Here is a 14,057-nt window from a genome sequence, read left to right as displayed (position 1 = left end):
TGGGTAGTATCCTAAACTGATTTCAATAGTGATTCATAGAGAGATAGATCCCACAAGTAAGCAGGTCTGTATATATGACTTAGAATTGAATTTTTGTTTTACAAAACTATCAGAAAAAAAAAGTCAGTACATAAGAAGTCTTATGAATGCAGCCATGATGGAGCCTTATGGTAGAGCATTCCCTGTATTTACCTGGTGGCTCAGATGGTAAAGAATCTGCCTGCAGTGCAGGTGACCCAGGTTCAGGACCTGGGTTGGGAACATACCCTGGAGAAGGGAATGGTTCCCACTCCAGTATTCTTGCCTGGAGAATTCCATGGACAGAGGAGCCTGGCAGGGCTACAGTCCATGGGGTCACAAAGAGCTGGACCCGACCGTGCGACTAAACACTTTCACTTCATTATGTCTACTCAATTTGAACTCAGACAGGGCAGAAGCAGTGCACGTGCTCTGAAAATTGTAGCAATTTCTAAGGTAGGAATTTGATTTCTTTACACCACACACTTCCTATGGGGGAGAATTCCCATGAGTGCAATGAAAGTGAGAAAGCCTTTAGTTACTGCTTATCTCTTCATTGACAGGTACCAACTCAACCTAGAAAGAAGTCCCATGAACACAGTCTGTGTGGAAAAGCCATCAGAAGAAATCCTGACCTGACTACTAAGAGGAATTACACAGGTGTGAAACGTGATGAATGTAAATAATGTGGGGAAGTATTTAGTTATCCTTCCTTCCTTGGGGTCCACGTGCGATCACATGCTGGTGAGAAAACCTACAAATGTTCTCAGTGTGGGAAGGCTTTCAGTTGCAACTCCTTTCTCGGGCCGAACGTGTTAACTCATCCTGGAGAGGAACTGTGTCTAAGTGTAGCTAGTGTGGACAGATCTTCAGCTCTACCTCGAGCCTTGCTGTACCCAAGAGGATGCACACTTGGGAGAAGCTGTATGAATGCAGTGACTGTGGGAAGGCCTTCGGCAGGAGCAGTGACCTGACAGTGCATAAGAGAGTACACATGGGAGAAATGCCACCAGTGCAGTGACTGCGGCAAAACCTCTAGCAGAAAGTTCTTTCTGATGGCACACGTGAGAACCCATACTGGGGAGAAGCCCTACCCATTCAGTGACTGCAGAAAAGCCTTCCATAAGAGCTCTAAGGCAACTGCCCACAAGAGGCTACATGCAAGAGGGAAGACGTAGCAGTGTTGGAAGCTTTCCAGTCATTCATCACGTAGGAAACACGTGAGGATGCACACTGAAGACAAGTCTGGGAGTGGAAGCAGAGAAAGGCTCATCGATCCCACAGGAGAGCAACTGTGAATAGCTTTGGTATGGGGGGAATCCTGCTGGGGCTTAAACTACTGCACAAGGAAATTCAGAGTGGCAGAGAAAACATATAAACGTGAAGAATGTGGGTTTGCTTTTATTAGGTCCTATCTTGAAGCTGGAAATCTAGCTCATTAATTTTCAGTCTGTGTTTTTGAATTTAAGCAGTTAAGGCCATAGATATCCTGCTAAATACCCCATTTGGCTACATTACATGTGTGTGTGCTCAGTCCTGAAGCTGTGTCTGACTCTTTGCCACCCTAGGACTGTAGCCCTCCAGGCTCCTCTCTTCATGGGGTTTTCCAGGCAAAAATACTGGAGTGGATTGCTATCTCCAGGGGATCTTCCTGACTCAGGAATCAAACCTGCGTCTCCTGCATTGGCAGGTAGAGTCTTCACCACTGAGCCACCAGTTGAACTTGCACATGGGTTTTGAGCTAAGGTTTTTAAAACTTTGGTTTAGTTCTAAGTGTCATCTGATATATCTGTTAGACCTGTTTTAACTCAGTGTCACTTTTTAAGCCTATCAAAATACTACTTCACTTGAATTTCATCCAAACTCTTTCCTTCCCCCCAATCTTCTAATATCCCTATGTCTTCCGTGGTTTGGTGGGACACCTGGTGGTTCCTCAGGTATGTCGTTTCCTCTGTAACAAGTTGGTAAATCCAACTTTGTCAGACTATAGGTTTTGTCCCTGGTGGTCTTTGGCTGATTTGTGTTGGGACAATAATGTGTAGTCACATTATTATTCTATTATATAGAATACACTCTACTAGTTATGAGAATATATTTAGATTCTTGTCTTCTAAAATGTTCCTAAAACACCCTTCTAAAATGTCTTCTAAGCTGTTTTCCTATCCATTATTGATTTTTATTTATGGTGTCAGGTTTTGTTGTTCAGTCGCTAAGTCGAACATAATTTCTGTTCAAACTTGGGAGATGAACTCCAGGAAATGGAATTTTGTGCTAATAGTTGAACGACAGTTTTTTAAACATCTCTGTTCCCCTATTTCCAAGACCAAGAAAAGAAATCTTTAAATGTATTTTTCATGCAGACAGCTGTTTCTTTGAATCTCTCTCTGGAGAATGATGTTTAATTTTATAATTCTGTCTGAAAACTTACCTTGCATGTAAAATGTACCATTTTAAATGTACAGGTTGATGAAATTTGACCAGTGTGTAAACCCCTATAATCACCACCTGAATTAGGATATAAAACATTACCATCTTCCCAGAAAGAATAACATTGATTTTGCCCATCATTAAGAAAGCTGTAAACTGTGGAAACGAAAATGCTTTTGTGTTCCATAATAAAAGCAATTTGACAGGGAAAAAAAAATTCCCTGGTGGAAATTTCCAGTGGGTAGGACTCCATGCTTTACTGCAGGAGGTGCATGTTCTATCCCTATTTGGGGAACTTAAGATCCCGCAAGCTGCCTAGCGGCAAAAAACAACAAAAACCCTCAAAAAACAACATGACTTTAAGCCTGGCAGTGTAACCTGAGCAGACAGCCTAGAAGCATGTGTGATGTGCCTCATCACACATGCCCGCATCACACGACGTGATGTCCTTCTCAATGCCCTAATCAAGAGCTTTGCACATGACTCTAAACACCTTAAAGCAGTTGCGTTGGGGGTTAATTTGCAGGGCAGATTTACTGTTCTAGCTTAGGCCCGTCTGATGTATTTCTTTCTCAGCCCTTCAAAACAATAGGGTTTTAAAAAATTGTATATTTAAATTTATTTATTTGGCTGTGCCAAGTCTTCGTTGTGATACATGTGATCAGGTTCCCCAACCAGGGATCAAACCCAGGCTGCCTGCATAGGGAGCACAGAGTCTTAATCCCTGGACCATCAGGGTAAGTCCCCCCGCACACACACTAGTTTAACTCTTTGTATTTTGTGCATATTTCTAAATCTACACTTTAAGACAGAGGTCTGCAAACTTTTTTGGTAAATGGGGAGCTATTAAATATTTTTGATTTGGTGGGCCAGATGATCTCTGTTACAACTACTCAGCTCTACCATGTGGCACAAAAGTGGTCACAGAAAATACATAAATAAACAGGTGTGGCTGTGCACCATCAAAACTATACAAAAACAGAAGCCAGGCTGGCTTATCCTTATTTTAAGGCAGAAGTTGTATTAAGAAAGAGGAAAAGGAGACTCGTGCTTTCAAAAAGCACTGAACCTTATTGGCTTATTTATTATTAAAAAAACAAAACACATGCAGAACTTTGAAGTGTGGACACTGGATCCTCAATATGTAAGAAACTGGGAATTTCCTGACGGTCCAGTCGTTAGGACTTGGCGCTTTCACTGCAGTGATTCCGCGTTCAGTCCCTGGTTGGGGAACTAAGATCCCACAAGCTGAGAGGCCTGGCCAAAAGTTAAAAATATTAAAAAAAATTAATTTCGATGGACAAATGTAATCTTGAGGGAAAAGGGGAACTAGGAAATGCTGCTTCCAAAGTTCAGAGAACACACATTGTTGGTGGGACCCTAAAGTGGTGTTGGTCGTAACAGAAAACTACTTGACCCCCAAGAGAAATCAAAAGCTGTTCAAAGACTTGTGCACAAGTGTTCATAACATGTGTCATGATAGCCAGAAAGAGAAAACCCCAAATTTCCCTTTGGGGAATTGGAGAATGGATTAATAAAATATAGTTAACTATACAATGAAATATTATTTGGCCATACAAATAAATGAAGTTTTTTTTTTTTTTCTCTCAATTTTTTAACTGTGCCATGCAGCATGTGGGATCTTAGTTCCCCAGCTGGGGATAGAACTTGTGCAGTGGAAGCTTGGTGTCTTAACCACTTGACCACCAGGGAAGTCACAGAAAGGAATGAACCTCGCCAAACATGCTCAGTGAATGAAACCAGTCACAAAGCACCACAGACTGTACTATCCCATTTATGTGACATATCCAGATTAGGCAGAGAAGCCATAGAAACATAGAGTAGGTCCATTTTTGCCTGGGCTGGTGGGGAGAACCCAGTGAACTGTGCAGGCATGAGGGATCTTACTGGGGTAATGGAAATGTTCTAAAACTGGTTCATGCTGATAGCTGCACAGTGTGATGAATGTGAACGTGGAGTCAGTCGTGTCTGACTCTTTGTGACCCCATGGACTGTAGCCTACCAGGCTCCTCTGTCCATGGGATTTTCCAGGCAATCGTACTGGAGTGGATTGCCATTTCCTTCTCCAAGGGATCTTCCCAACCCAGGGATCGAACCCGGGTCTCCCGCATTGTAGACAGACCACTAAAAATCATTTGAGCTGTACATTTCAAATGTGTGAGTTTTATAGTATGTAAGTGATACCCCACTAAAGTTGTTTTAAAAGGTTCTTCCAATGTGCATTCATTTTGGTAAACATAGCTACCGTCTTCATCATGGCAGGATAGACCCATAATACTATTTTGAAGTCATCTTGTAATTGTGGCATTCCTTGGAGAGGACAGTCACGGTCTTGTTTTCTCAAATGCTGGCATTCAGTTGTTAATGAATCTTTTTTAGATTGAATGAATGATCTAAAGAGGGCAACACTCTTTAACTCATTTATTGGGGTTCAGTTGGGGGTATTTATCTTGGCAGTGTCATCTTTTCTTTCAGGGTCTTCTTCCTTTTAACCCACAGTTTCCATGCTACACTTTTGATTCTTTTCCTTGTGTTATTTAGAAGTCTTTTTGGACTTTTTGTGAGAAATGGCATGGTTTTCTTTCCTAGAATACTTCACAGGGTATTTCTGGAGAAGACCTAGAGGTATATGTATCTTGCTGGTCCTCATAGAGTTCTCTTTGTTGAGCCTATTCATAGCAAATTGGATATACTCCTTCCTGTCTAATAACTGATGGGTAGATCGTTGGGGGGATTTCTACAGATAATCATATCTATATATACAGACAGATTTCATTTGCTCCTTTTAAATTCTTACCACTTTCTTATGCTCTTGTTGCTCTTATGCTCTCTGGCAGCGGCTTTTGAATCATATTGATTAGAAGGGGCCTTCTGCACCCTGGTCTTCTTCCTGATCTTAAAGGGCATTGTGTTCCTATCGTATCAAAGTGTTATCTGCTGTTACATTTTGGTGGATGACTTTATCAGGATGAGAAAGTTGCCTTCTCTTCCTAGGGCATTAGTGTTCTTTCTTATGAACAGGCATTGCATTTTTTTTTACAAAATCAAATGTCTGTTCTGCATCTCGTGAGATGATAGTATTTGTTCATTGACGTATTTCAAAACCCCTGGAACAAGGGTAGAACTCATAGCAGGCACTCAATAAGTATTTGTTGAATGAATGAATGAATACAGGTAGCTTTTTCTTTTGTTTTTTTAACATGTCTGTGTGGCAAATGAATGGACTCTTCTACTGTGCTATTAACCTTGGATTCCTGGGTAACTCTGCCCTCTCATATCTACTACACAGCACTGTTCCTAGTTTGCTAGCTAGGGTTTTTGCATCTTTGAGTGACACCAAATTGCAAATTTTCCTTTGTCATGCTGTTCTTTTGTTGGGATATGCCAGCCTCATAAAGTTAGTTGGGGAAAGTCCCTCAAAGTCCATGCCTTCATTCACCGATTATCAACTTTTTTTTTGGACAACTGTTTTATGTTTTCTCTCCTTATGTATGTCCGACTTATTGTGATCCTATGGGCTGTATAGCCTGTCAGGCTTCTCTGTCCATGGGATTTTTCAGGCAAGAATACTGGAGTGGGTAGCCTTCCCTTCTCCAGGGGATCTTCCCCACCCAGGTCTCCTGTGTTACAGGTAGATTCTTTACCATCTGAGCCACCAGGGAACCCCCCTTTCTTTTTTTAATGGGTGAGCCATTACAAACATAAGATTTCTTTAGCATTCATCCTAAGAACCAGGATATTGTCAAAAAATAAAAAGATCTTCCCTACTTCCAGGCTGATCATTAGCCTGCCACAGTTTCATGGACGTTGGCCAGAGACACCAGATTTCTGGGTCAGAGACCAAGGGCTTTATTAACAGTGCAGGAGGCAACAGATGCTTCACGTTCCTGTTGATTCTCCTGGACTCCCAAGTTGCACAGGGATGATGTAAAATGGCCCATGTGGATGCTACTCATGGAGTCAGTTTGTGTCACAGCTCAGGAACCCCAGCTCATTTTCTAATGAGCTGTAAACAAATCTGCCCCATCTTTGCCCGGGAGGGACTTTAACTTTAGGACACTGGACTGCAAACATACCTGCCCTCTGCTCCGAGGATGTCTGGTCTATAAACATCCTCAAGGACACAGTGCAGAACAGAGCAAGACATGTGGAAATGTGAGTTAGCCCATGGAGAACTATCTCCCAATGGACATTTCCTCTATAATCAAAATATAATGAACGCACATATGAAATTTAACATGGATAAAATGTTAGCGCACACAACCTCTAATCAAATTTCTCCCCACAAATATCCTTTCTTGAGGATTCAAAATATAATTTAATTTTTAAGTTATTTTTTAAAAAAAACCTTAGGAATTCATTGGTGGTCCACTGTTTAGGGCTCTGTACTCTGCCAAGGGGCCTACTGGGTTCAATCCCTGGTCTGGGAACTAAGATTCCACAAGCTGCGAGATGCAGCCGAAAAAAAGCAAAAAACTTACATAACAAGTCCTGGGAAAATAGACACTTAAATATAGTCTTCTGACAAAAGTGACTGTATTCAACCCAGAAGAATCGGGTAGGACAGGAACTGGATGCCCGTACAGAAAACTGCCATTTTTTTTTTCCCCATAGAAGTTGTGAAAGCCCTCGTGAGCACCCATCCTTCTGTGTCATATGGAAGGACAAATAGAGAATGGTTGTGTTAGTATAACGACTATGTATGGGCCTTCAGATGGGACCTTCACTGGTATTCACAAGAGAACTCATTTTGAGAGAGGGGCTCTGTCAGTGTTACGAATGTGGATTTGACTTTATGCTACATTTTTTTTTAAAAATTATTGAAGTAAATATGATTTACAATGTTGTGTTAGTTTCAGGTGTACAGCAAAGTGATTCAGTTATATGTGCCTGTATATATTGTTTCCAGATTCTTTTCCCTTCTAGACATAGTTCCCAATGCTGCATTTTTTATGTGGACCCCGAGTTCATTGGCTTCTTGGCTTTTCCTTGCGTAATATAAATACGCAAGGCCACATATATCACTCTAAATGCCCTCCAAGTTATTCAACAAGTTGTGATAGGTGATCTTTTTACTTATTGTGGTTCAGTTCTAAATACTGTATTATTTCCATTTTAAAAGCCCCTGAGACACATGGGTTATTCAGGAATATGTCTTCTAGATGCAGTGCTGGGGTTTCTCGGTTGCCTTGTTTTTCATTTCCATTCTAGTTGTTTGTGATTGGAGGCAGTGACCTGTAGGATGTGGAACCTCTGGCATCTGTTGGGACTTTACGGGCCCAGTGTAGCACACGTTGCTGTGTGTCCATTCTTGCCACTTCCTACTATCACAACCTGGATTTTGCTCAACTTGTTAAATGTTAGTAAAACAAAAAACAGAAAACCCAGCTTGCTCTGTCTTTCTTTTTTAAAATTATTTATCACTGGATATGTTAGGTCTTTGTTGCTGCATACAGGATTTCGGTAGCTGGGGTGAGCAGGGGCTGCTTTCTCTTATGATGCACAGGCCTCTTATTGTGCTGGCTTCTCTTGTGGAAAACAGGCTCTAGGTGCACGGGCTTCAGTTGTTGTGGTGCAGAGGCCCAGTTGCTCCGCAGCATATGGGATCTTCCTGGGCTAGGGATCGAACCCATGTCTCCTGCATTGGCAGGCAGATTATTATCCACTGAGCCACCAGGAAAGTCCCTCCCCATCTTTCTTGAAGGAATGCCTCACAGCCCTGGCACATGGCAGAGAGGCAGAGCCACTGGTGTGATTTCTAGGAAAGCCGTTGAAAAGGGGACAATCCCATGTTTGTTATCTTACTTTCTTTCTCCTTGGTACTTCCTCCCTCTTTCTGCCTGGAAAGTAAATACAGTGCCCGGGACTGGAAGAAGGTAACCAGTAGGCAGAAGCCACCGGCAAAGATGGTGATGCCAGAACACAAGGCTTCCTTGCTTCTCAGCAGTTTCTCTGAGTAGCTGTACTTACACTGAACTGCTTATCTCTAGACTCATGGTACATGAGAAAAAGAAATATATATATTTTTTAAAGTCTCCACTATAGTTTCATGATGGGAGAGCTATCAAGAATTTTTTATTTCTCGTAGGAGTTTAAATTTTTTTTTTTTTGACTGCATTGGGTCTTAGTTGCAGCACACAGGATCTTTGTTTCGTCATGTGGAGTCTTTCGTTACGGCACACAGCCTTTTCTCTAGTTGTGGCTCACAGGCTTAATTGCTTCACAGCATGTGGGATCTTAGTTCCGACCAGGGATTGAACCTACATTCCCCTGTGGTACAACATGGATTCTAACTACTGGATCACCAGGGAAGTCCTCCCTTTCAGAAATGTTTATTACTCCCAGCTGAGTATAGTGTCTGCTGGTATGGTAGCCATGAGAACCTGCATCTTGGGTATCCACCTAGTGGGCTTAGTTTATGAGTGGCCCTGGTTGCTGACCTGCCCAGAACCTACCTCTGGGGTTGTGCTAAGACTGCTCCTGGCAGTGACTAAGCCTGGCAGGAGTAATAGTACCAGCCCATCCCTGTGGGTCACAGGGCTCTTCCACTGATGGCCACGGTTTAAGAACCCCCCACTAGTCTGGCCCAAACTTGGCTAGACTGTTCCTCTGTCTAGGACTGCCCTGACCCAGCCTTCCTCCACCCTCTCTGTTCTGACTGGACTTGGCAACAGATAACAGAATATCAGTGGGAGTTGTTGATAAACTTGTCAAAGCTGATTCTGTGACCTGCTGTCACAAAAGGCTGATTGAAATGGGTTCGGAAGAAACTAGGAGAAAAATTGGAGACAGCAAGGAGAAAGATTTTTTAGGTCTATTTTTTTTCAGTATTATTAATAAAGCCATGCCAGTTTTCTGTCAGATGGTTCTCCCTCCTTCTCATTTAAGCCTTCTGTGTACTTTAGATGTGTCTCTTGTAAAAAGGATTTAGCTAGACCCCAACTCCCACGTCAGTCCACTCTGAAAGTATCTTTCAATCTGTTTAGTTCAGTTCAGTTGCTCAGTCGTGTCCGACTCTTTGCGACCCCATGAATCGCAGCACGCCAGGCCTCCCTGTCTATCACCAACTCCTGGAGTTCACTCAAACTCATGTCGATCGAGTTGGTGATGCCATCCAGCCATCTCATCCTCTGTCGTCCCCTTCTCCTCCTGCCCCCAATCCTTCCCAGCAGCAGAGTCTTTTCCAATGAGTCAACTCTTTGCATGAGGTGGCCAAAGTACTGGAGTTTCAGCTTTAGCATCATTCCTTCCAAAGAACACCCAGGACTGATCTCCTTTAGAATGGACTGGTTGGATCTCCTTGCAGTCCAAGGGACTCTCAAGAGTCTTCTCCAACACCACAGTTCAAAAGCATCAATTCTTTGGCACTCAGCTTTCTTCACAGTCCAACTCTCACATCCATACGTGACCACTGGAAAAACCATAGCCTTGACGAGACGGACCTTTGTTGGCAAAGTAATGTCTCTGCTTTTGAATATGCTATCTAGGTTGGTCATAACTTTCCTTCCAAGGAGTAAGCGTCTTTTAATTTCATGGCTGCAATCACCATCTGCAGTGATTTTGGAGCCCCCCAAAATAAAGTCTGACACTGTTTCCACTGTTTCCCCATCTATTTCCCATGAAGTGATGGGACCAGATGCCATGATCCTTGTTTTCTGAATGTTGAGCTTTAAGCCAACTTTTTCACTCTCCTCTTTCACTTTCATCAAGAGGCTCTTTAGTTCCTCTTCATTTTCTGCCATAAGGGTGGTGTCATCTGCATATCTGAGGTTATTGATATTTCTCCCGGCAGTCTTGATTCCAGCTTGTGCTTCTTCCAGCCCAGCGTTTCTCATGATGTACTCTGCATAGAAGTTAAATAAGCAGGGTGACATACAGCCTTGACGTACTCCTCTACCTATTTGTAAACCTGTCTAGTTTTTTATTGTGATTTCTAATAGATTAACCTCTACCACCTCATAGTTATGATTTCTATCCAGATTTCTTTTAAAAAATGGCAATAGAGAAGATGTGATGAAAATGTATAGATACAGTTAAAAAAAACAATAAACTTGTGGTGGTTTAGTCGCTAAGTCATGTCCGACTCTTGCGACCGCATGGACTACAGTCCTCCAGGCTCCTCTGTCCATAGGACTCTCCAGGCAAGAATGCTGGAGTGGGTTGCCATTTTCTTCCCCAGGGTAATATGTATCCCCTGCCAAAAGAAGGAAAAAGAATGCAAGTAAACAACAGGTGAAATACAGATGTCTGTACCTGAGTTAATCATATTGTGGCAATGTCAGTATTCTTATCTTGATAATGAATTACAGTTATGTAAGACATTGTCATTAGGAGATGCTGGACAAAGAGTCCGTGGGACCTCAGTACTATTTTTGTAACTTCTTGTGATTCTTAAATTATTAAAAATAAAACATGACTAAAAATTGAGAAAGGAACAACACTACCTAAATGAATAGCGTGTTAATACATTCTTACTTTTGCTCACTCATTTTTGAGATTTAAGTCACATGAAAGTATAATTTATTTAATTGCTACATAGGGATCTTTTGTATGAATGTATACAACTTACTTATCCAGTCTACAGTGGATGGGCCTCTCTGGGTAGTTTGTAGCTTTTATCCATTATTAATAAAGTTGCCATAAACATTCTTGTACACCTCCCATGAACTCACTGGGTGTAGAATATTTATGTTCAGATTTCTTTTGTATTTTATGTAAAATGTATCTCATTGCTGATTAGTAATGAGAATGGGCATCTTTTTATATTTATTGGCTCTTGTGAGTTTCCCTTTGGAAATTACCTTTACATGTTTTTACTGATTTCTCTCTGTATCTTTGTCATTTCTCTATGATGTTTAGGAGTGTGATATTTCTGATACCAATTCTGTTTTCATTGTACATGTCCCTCTTTCTTTATGGTGTCTTGAACAGTGATTCTGAACTTTAATGTGTTAGTTTTTGTGTCTCATTTAAGAAATCCTTTCCCAAACTCAATTCTAAATATGTTCAACTTCATTGTTTTCTTCAGCTATTCATGTTTGGTTTCACATTTAAATTTTCAATCAACCTGAAATTGACATTTGTGACAGTGTATGACAAGTTTATTGATAATGGTTTCAGATTCCACAGTGCAACTAATCTTTAATAAATAAACTACCACTTGTTAATACTGATACTGTATCAAAGAAGACTTTTCAATTATCTTAAGAGGCTATAGAAATACTCCCCCCCTTTCCATCTGTATGTATCTGTATGTAGCTGAATTTCTTCACCTAGTTCAATCAAAACAATGTATCACAGCAGAATGATTGTAAAAGCAAGTATGAGAATACAACTGTTCCTGTTAAGTGGACATTAAAGAGATAATGCAAAAATGTAAAATAATGCCACTCTTTTAATTTTTTGTTTTGGAAAATATACTTAAAAAATAAAGTACTATTTATTTATGTTTGCATGTAATGACTTATTTTTAACAGATGAGTAATAATATTTTTTGAGTAATATTTAAAAAAAACCCAGCTTTAACATTATTCTTGAAATTTGACATTGTTTAAGAAGATTTTAGCAGAGCCTTACAATCTTTTATAGAAATGAGAGAAACTTATTTCAAAAGAAAAGGTAAAGAGATCAAAATAAGATTGTATGTATGTCTAAGAATCAATTAATAAATATTAAAATTCACAAATAAGTAGAAGAATATTATATAAAAATACAAAATGCTTTTTTATTACCTAACATTATCTCTTTCTTCTTTCTTTCTATCAATCTTTTAATCAATCATATTAGTTAAGGTAATGCTGGCTGTTGAAACAGATAAGTCCTGAAGTCCAATGTAGCATTAAAGATGTATTTTGTATATTCTTTATATGTGCTGAATGTAGAACTGACAAGATTTTGTGGTAGATTACATAAATACTACTCTATACTAGTTTATGTTGACAGAAAACAACAAAATTCTGTAAAGCAATTATCCTTCAATTAAAAAACTAATTAAAAAAGAAAAAGAATAAAAGGTGACTTCAAGGATTTTGGCTTGAGCAGTTGCTCAATAATGGGACTGTCATTTACTGAAATGGGGTAAGACTGAGCAGGAACAGATGTTGGGGAAAATCATGCATTAGTTTTGGGAATCTGAAAATTAACATGACCATCACACCCAGTAGTGGAGATGTCAAGCAGGCATCTCCTCAGGCACACTTCAAGAATTAAACAGTACCCCAAATTAATCAACATAGAATTTAGAAAAACCTTTTATTTTGAAATAATTTTAGATTCAGTGGTGCTAATGACATTTCATACAGCTGCCGCTTGCCAGGGTCACTACAAAGATATGTTATGACATGCTAGTTTCTTTGGAAAAAATGTCACTTGAGAATTTAGAATTTATCATAGCATGAAGTGTCTTTTTGACCAAAAGTAGATTCCCCTTTTGCCCCCTCTATCAACTTTTTTTTTTTTCTCTCCACACTGTGTTGCTTGGGGGATCCTAGTTCCCCAGCCTAGTTCAATCATGAGATTGAACCCATGCCCTCAGCAATAAAAGTGTTGAGTCCTAACCACCAGACCACCAAGGAATTCCCTTAACAACCTTTTTTTTCTTTAAACTTTTTATTTTGTATTGGGGTATAGCCAATTAGCAATGTTGTGATAGTTTCAGGTGATCAACTTCTCATTTTTAAATATTTCAAACTTGCCATGAAGTTGAAAGAATATCCTGGTGAGCATGTGGAGAAACTGAAACTCTTGTACACTGCTGGTGGGAATATGAAATTCAACTGCTGTGGAAATCAGTTTGGAAGTTCCTCAAATAATGAAACAATTATGTTTCACTTTGGGTATAAATCCAAAAGAACTGGAAAAGAAAAGTGAAAGTGAAGTCACTCAGTCATGTCCAACTATTTGCGACCCCATGGACTGTAGCCTACTAGGCTCCTCCATCCATGGGATTTTTGGTTTTGGGTATTTTTCTGGGCTCCAAAATCACTGCCAATGGTGACTGCAGCCATGAAATTAAAAGACGCTTACTCCTTGGAAGGAAAGTTATGACCAACCCAGATAGCATATTCAAAAGCAGAGACATTACTTTGCCAACAAAGGTCCGTCTAGTCAAGGCTATGGTTTTTCCTATGGTCGTGTATGGATGTGAGAGTTGGACTGTGAAGAAGGCTGAGCGCCAAAGAAATGATGCTTTTGAACTGTGGTGTTGGAGAAGACTCTTGAGACTCCCTTGGACTGTGAGGAGATCCAACCAGTCCATTCTAAAGGAGATCAGCCCTGGGATTTCTTTGGAAGGAATGATGCTGAAGCTGAAACTCCAGTACTTTGGCCACCTCATGCGAAGAGTTGACTCATTGAAAAAGACTCTGATGCTGGGAGGGATTGGGGGCAAGAAGAGAAGGGGATGACAGAGGATGAGATGGCTGGATGGCATCACTGACTCGATGGACATGAGTCTCAGTGAACTCCGGGAGTTGGTGATGGACAGGGAAGCCTGGCGTGCTGCGATTCATGGGGTCACAAAGAGTCAGACACGACTGAGCGACTGATCTGATCTGATAAATCCAAAAGAACTGGGAGCATGGATTCAAATA

The 14,057-nt window shown here is 40.6% G+C and overlaps 1 protein-coding gene and 1 long non-coding RNA gene across 7 annotated transcripts in view; one reads left to right on the top strand and one right to left on the bottom strand.

Moving 5' to 3' along the window:
- LOC133250626 (uncharacterized) overlaps window positions 1–14,057 on the top strand; it is a 39,964-nt gene that overhangs the window by 14,117 nt on the left and 11,790 nt on the right. For 4 of the 5 annotated variants that reach the window (XR_009737367.1, XR_009737365.1, XR_009737363.1 and 1 more), the window contains one exon: window positions 582–11,912. This is a non-coding gene — a long non-coding RNA (uncharacterized LOC133250626). Of the gene's footprint in view, window positions 1–581; window positions 11,913–14,057 lie in introns of those variants that run through there. The other variant, XR_009737366.1, reaches the window with a different exon arrangement.
- The window catches only part of LOC133250623 (zinc finger protein 266-like), a 43,737-nt gene continuing 38,942 nt past the window's right edge, over window positions 9,263–14,057 (bottom strand). The window contains exon 6 of one of the 2 annotated variants that reach the window (XM_061422056.1): window positions 9,263–10,660. In XM_061422056.1, the coding sequence (XP_061278040.1) occupies window positions 10,568–10,660 (93 nt within the window). In that variant the 3' untranslated portion in view covers window positions 9,263–10,567. The remainder of the gene's footprint in view (window positions 10,661–14,057) is intronic. The other variant, XM_061422057.1, reaches the window with a different exon arrangement.

This window comes from Bos javanicus, chromosome 7 (assembly GCF_032452875.1).
Source record: "Bos javanicus breed banteng chromosome 7, ARS-OSU_banteng_1.0, whole genome shotgun sequence".
Taxonomy (NCBI): Eukaryota; Metazoa; Chordata; class Mammalia; order Artiodactyla; family Bovidae; genus Bos; species Bos javanicus.
This window is presented reverse-complemented; position numbering and strand designations above follow the sequence as displayed.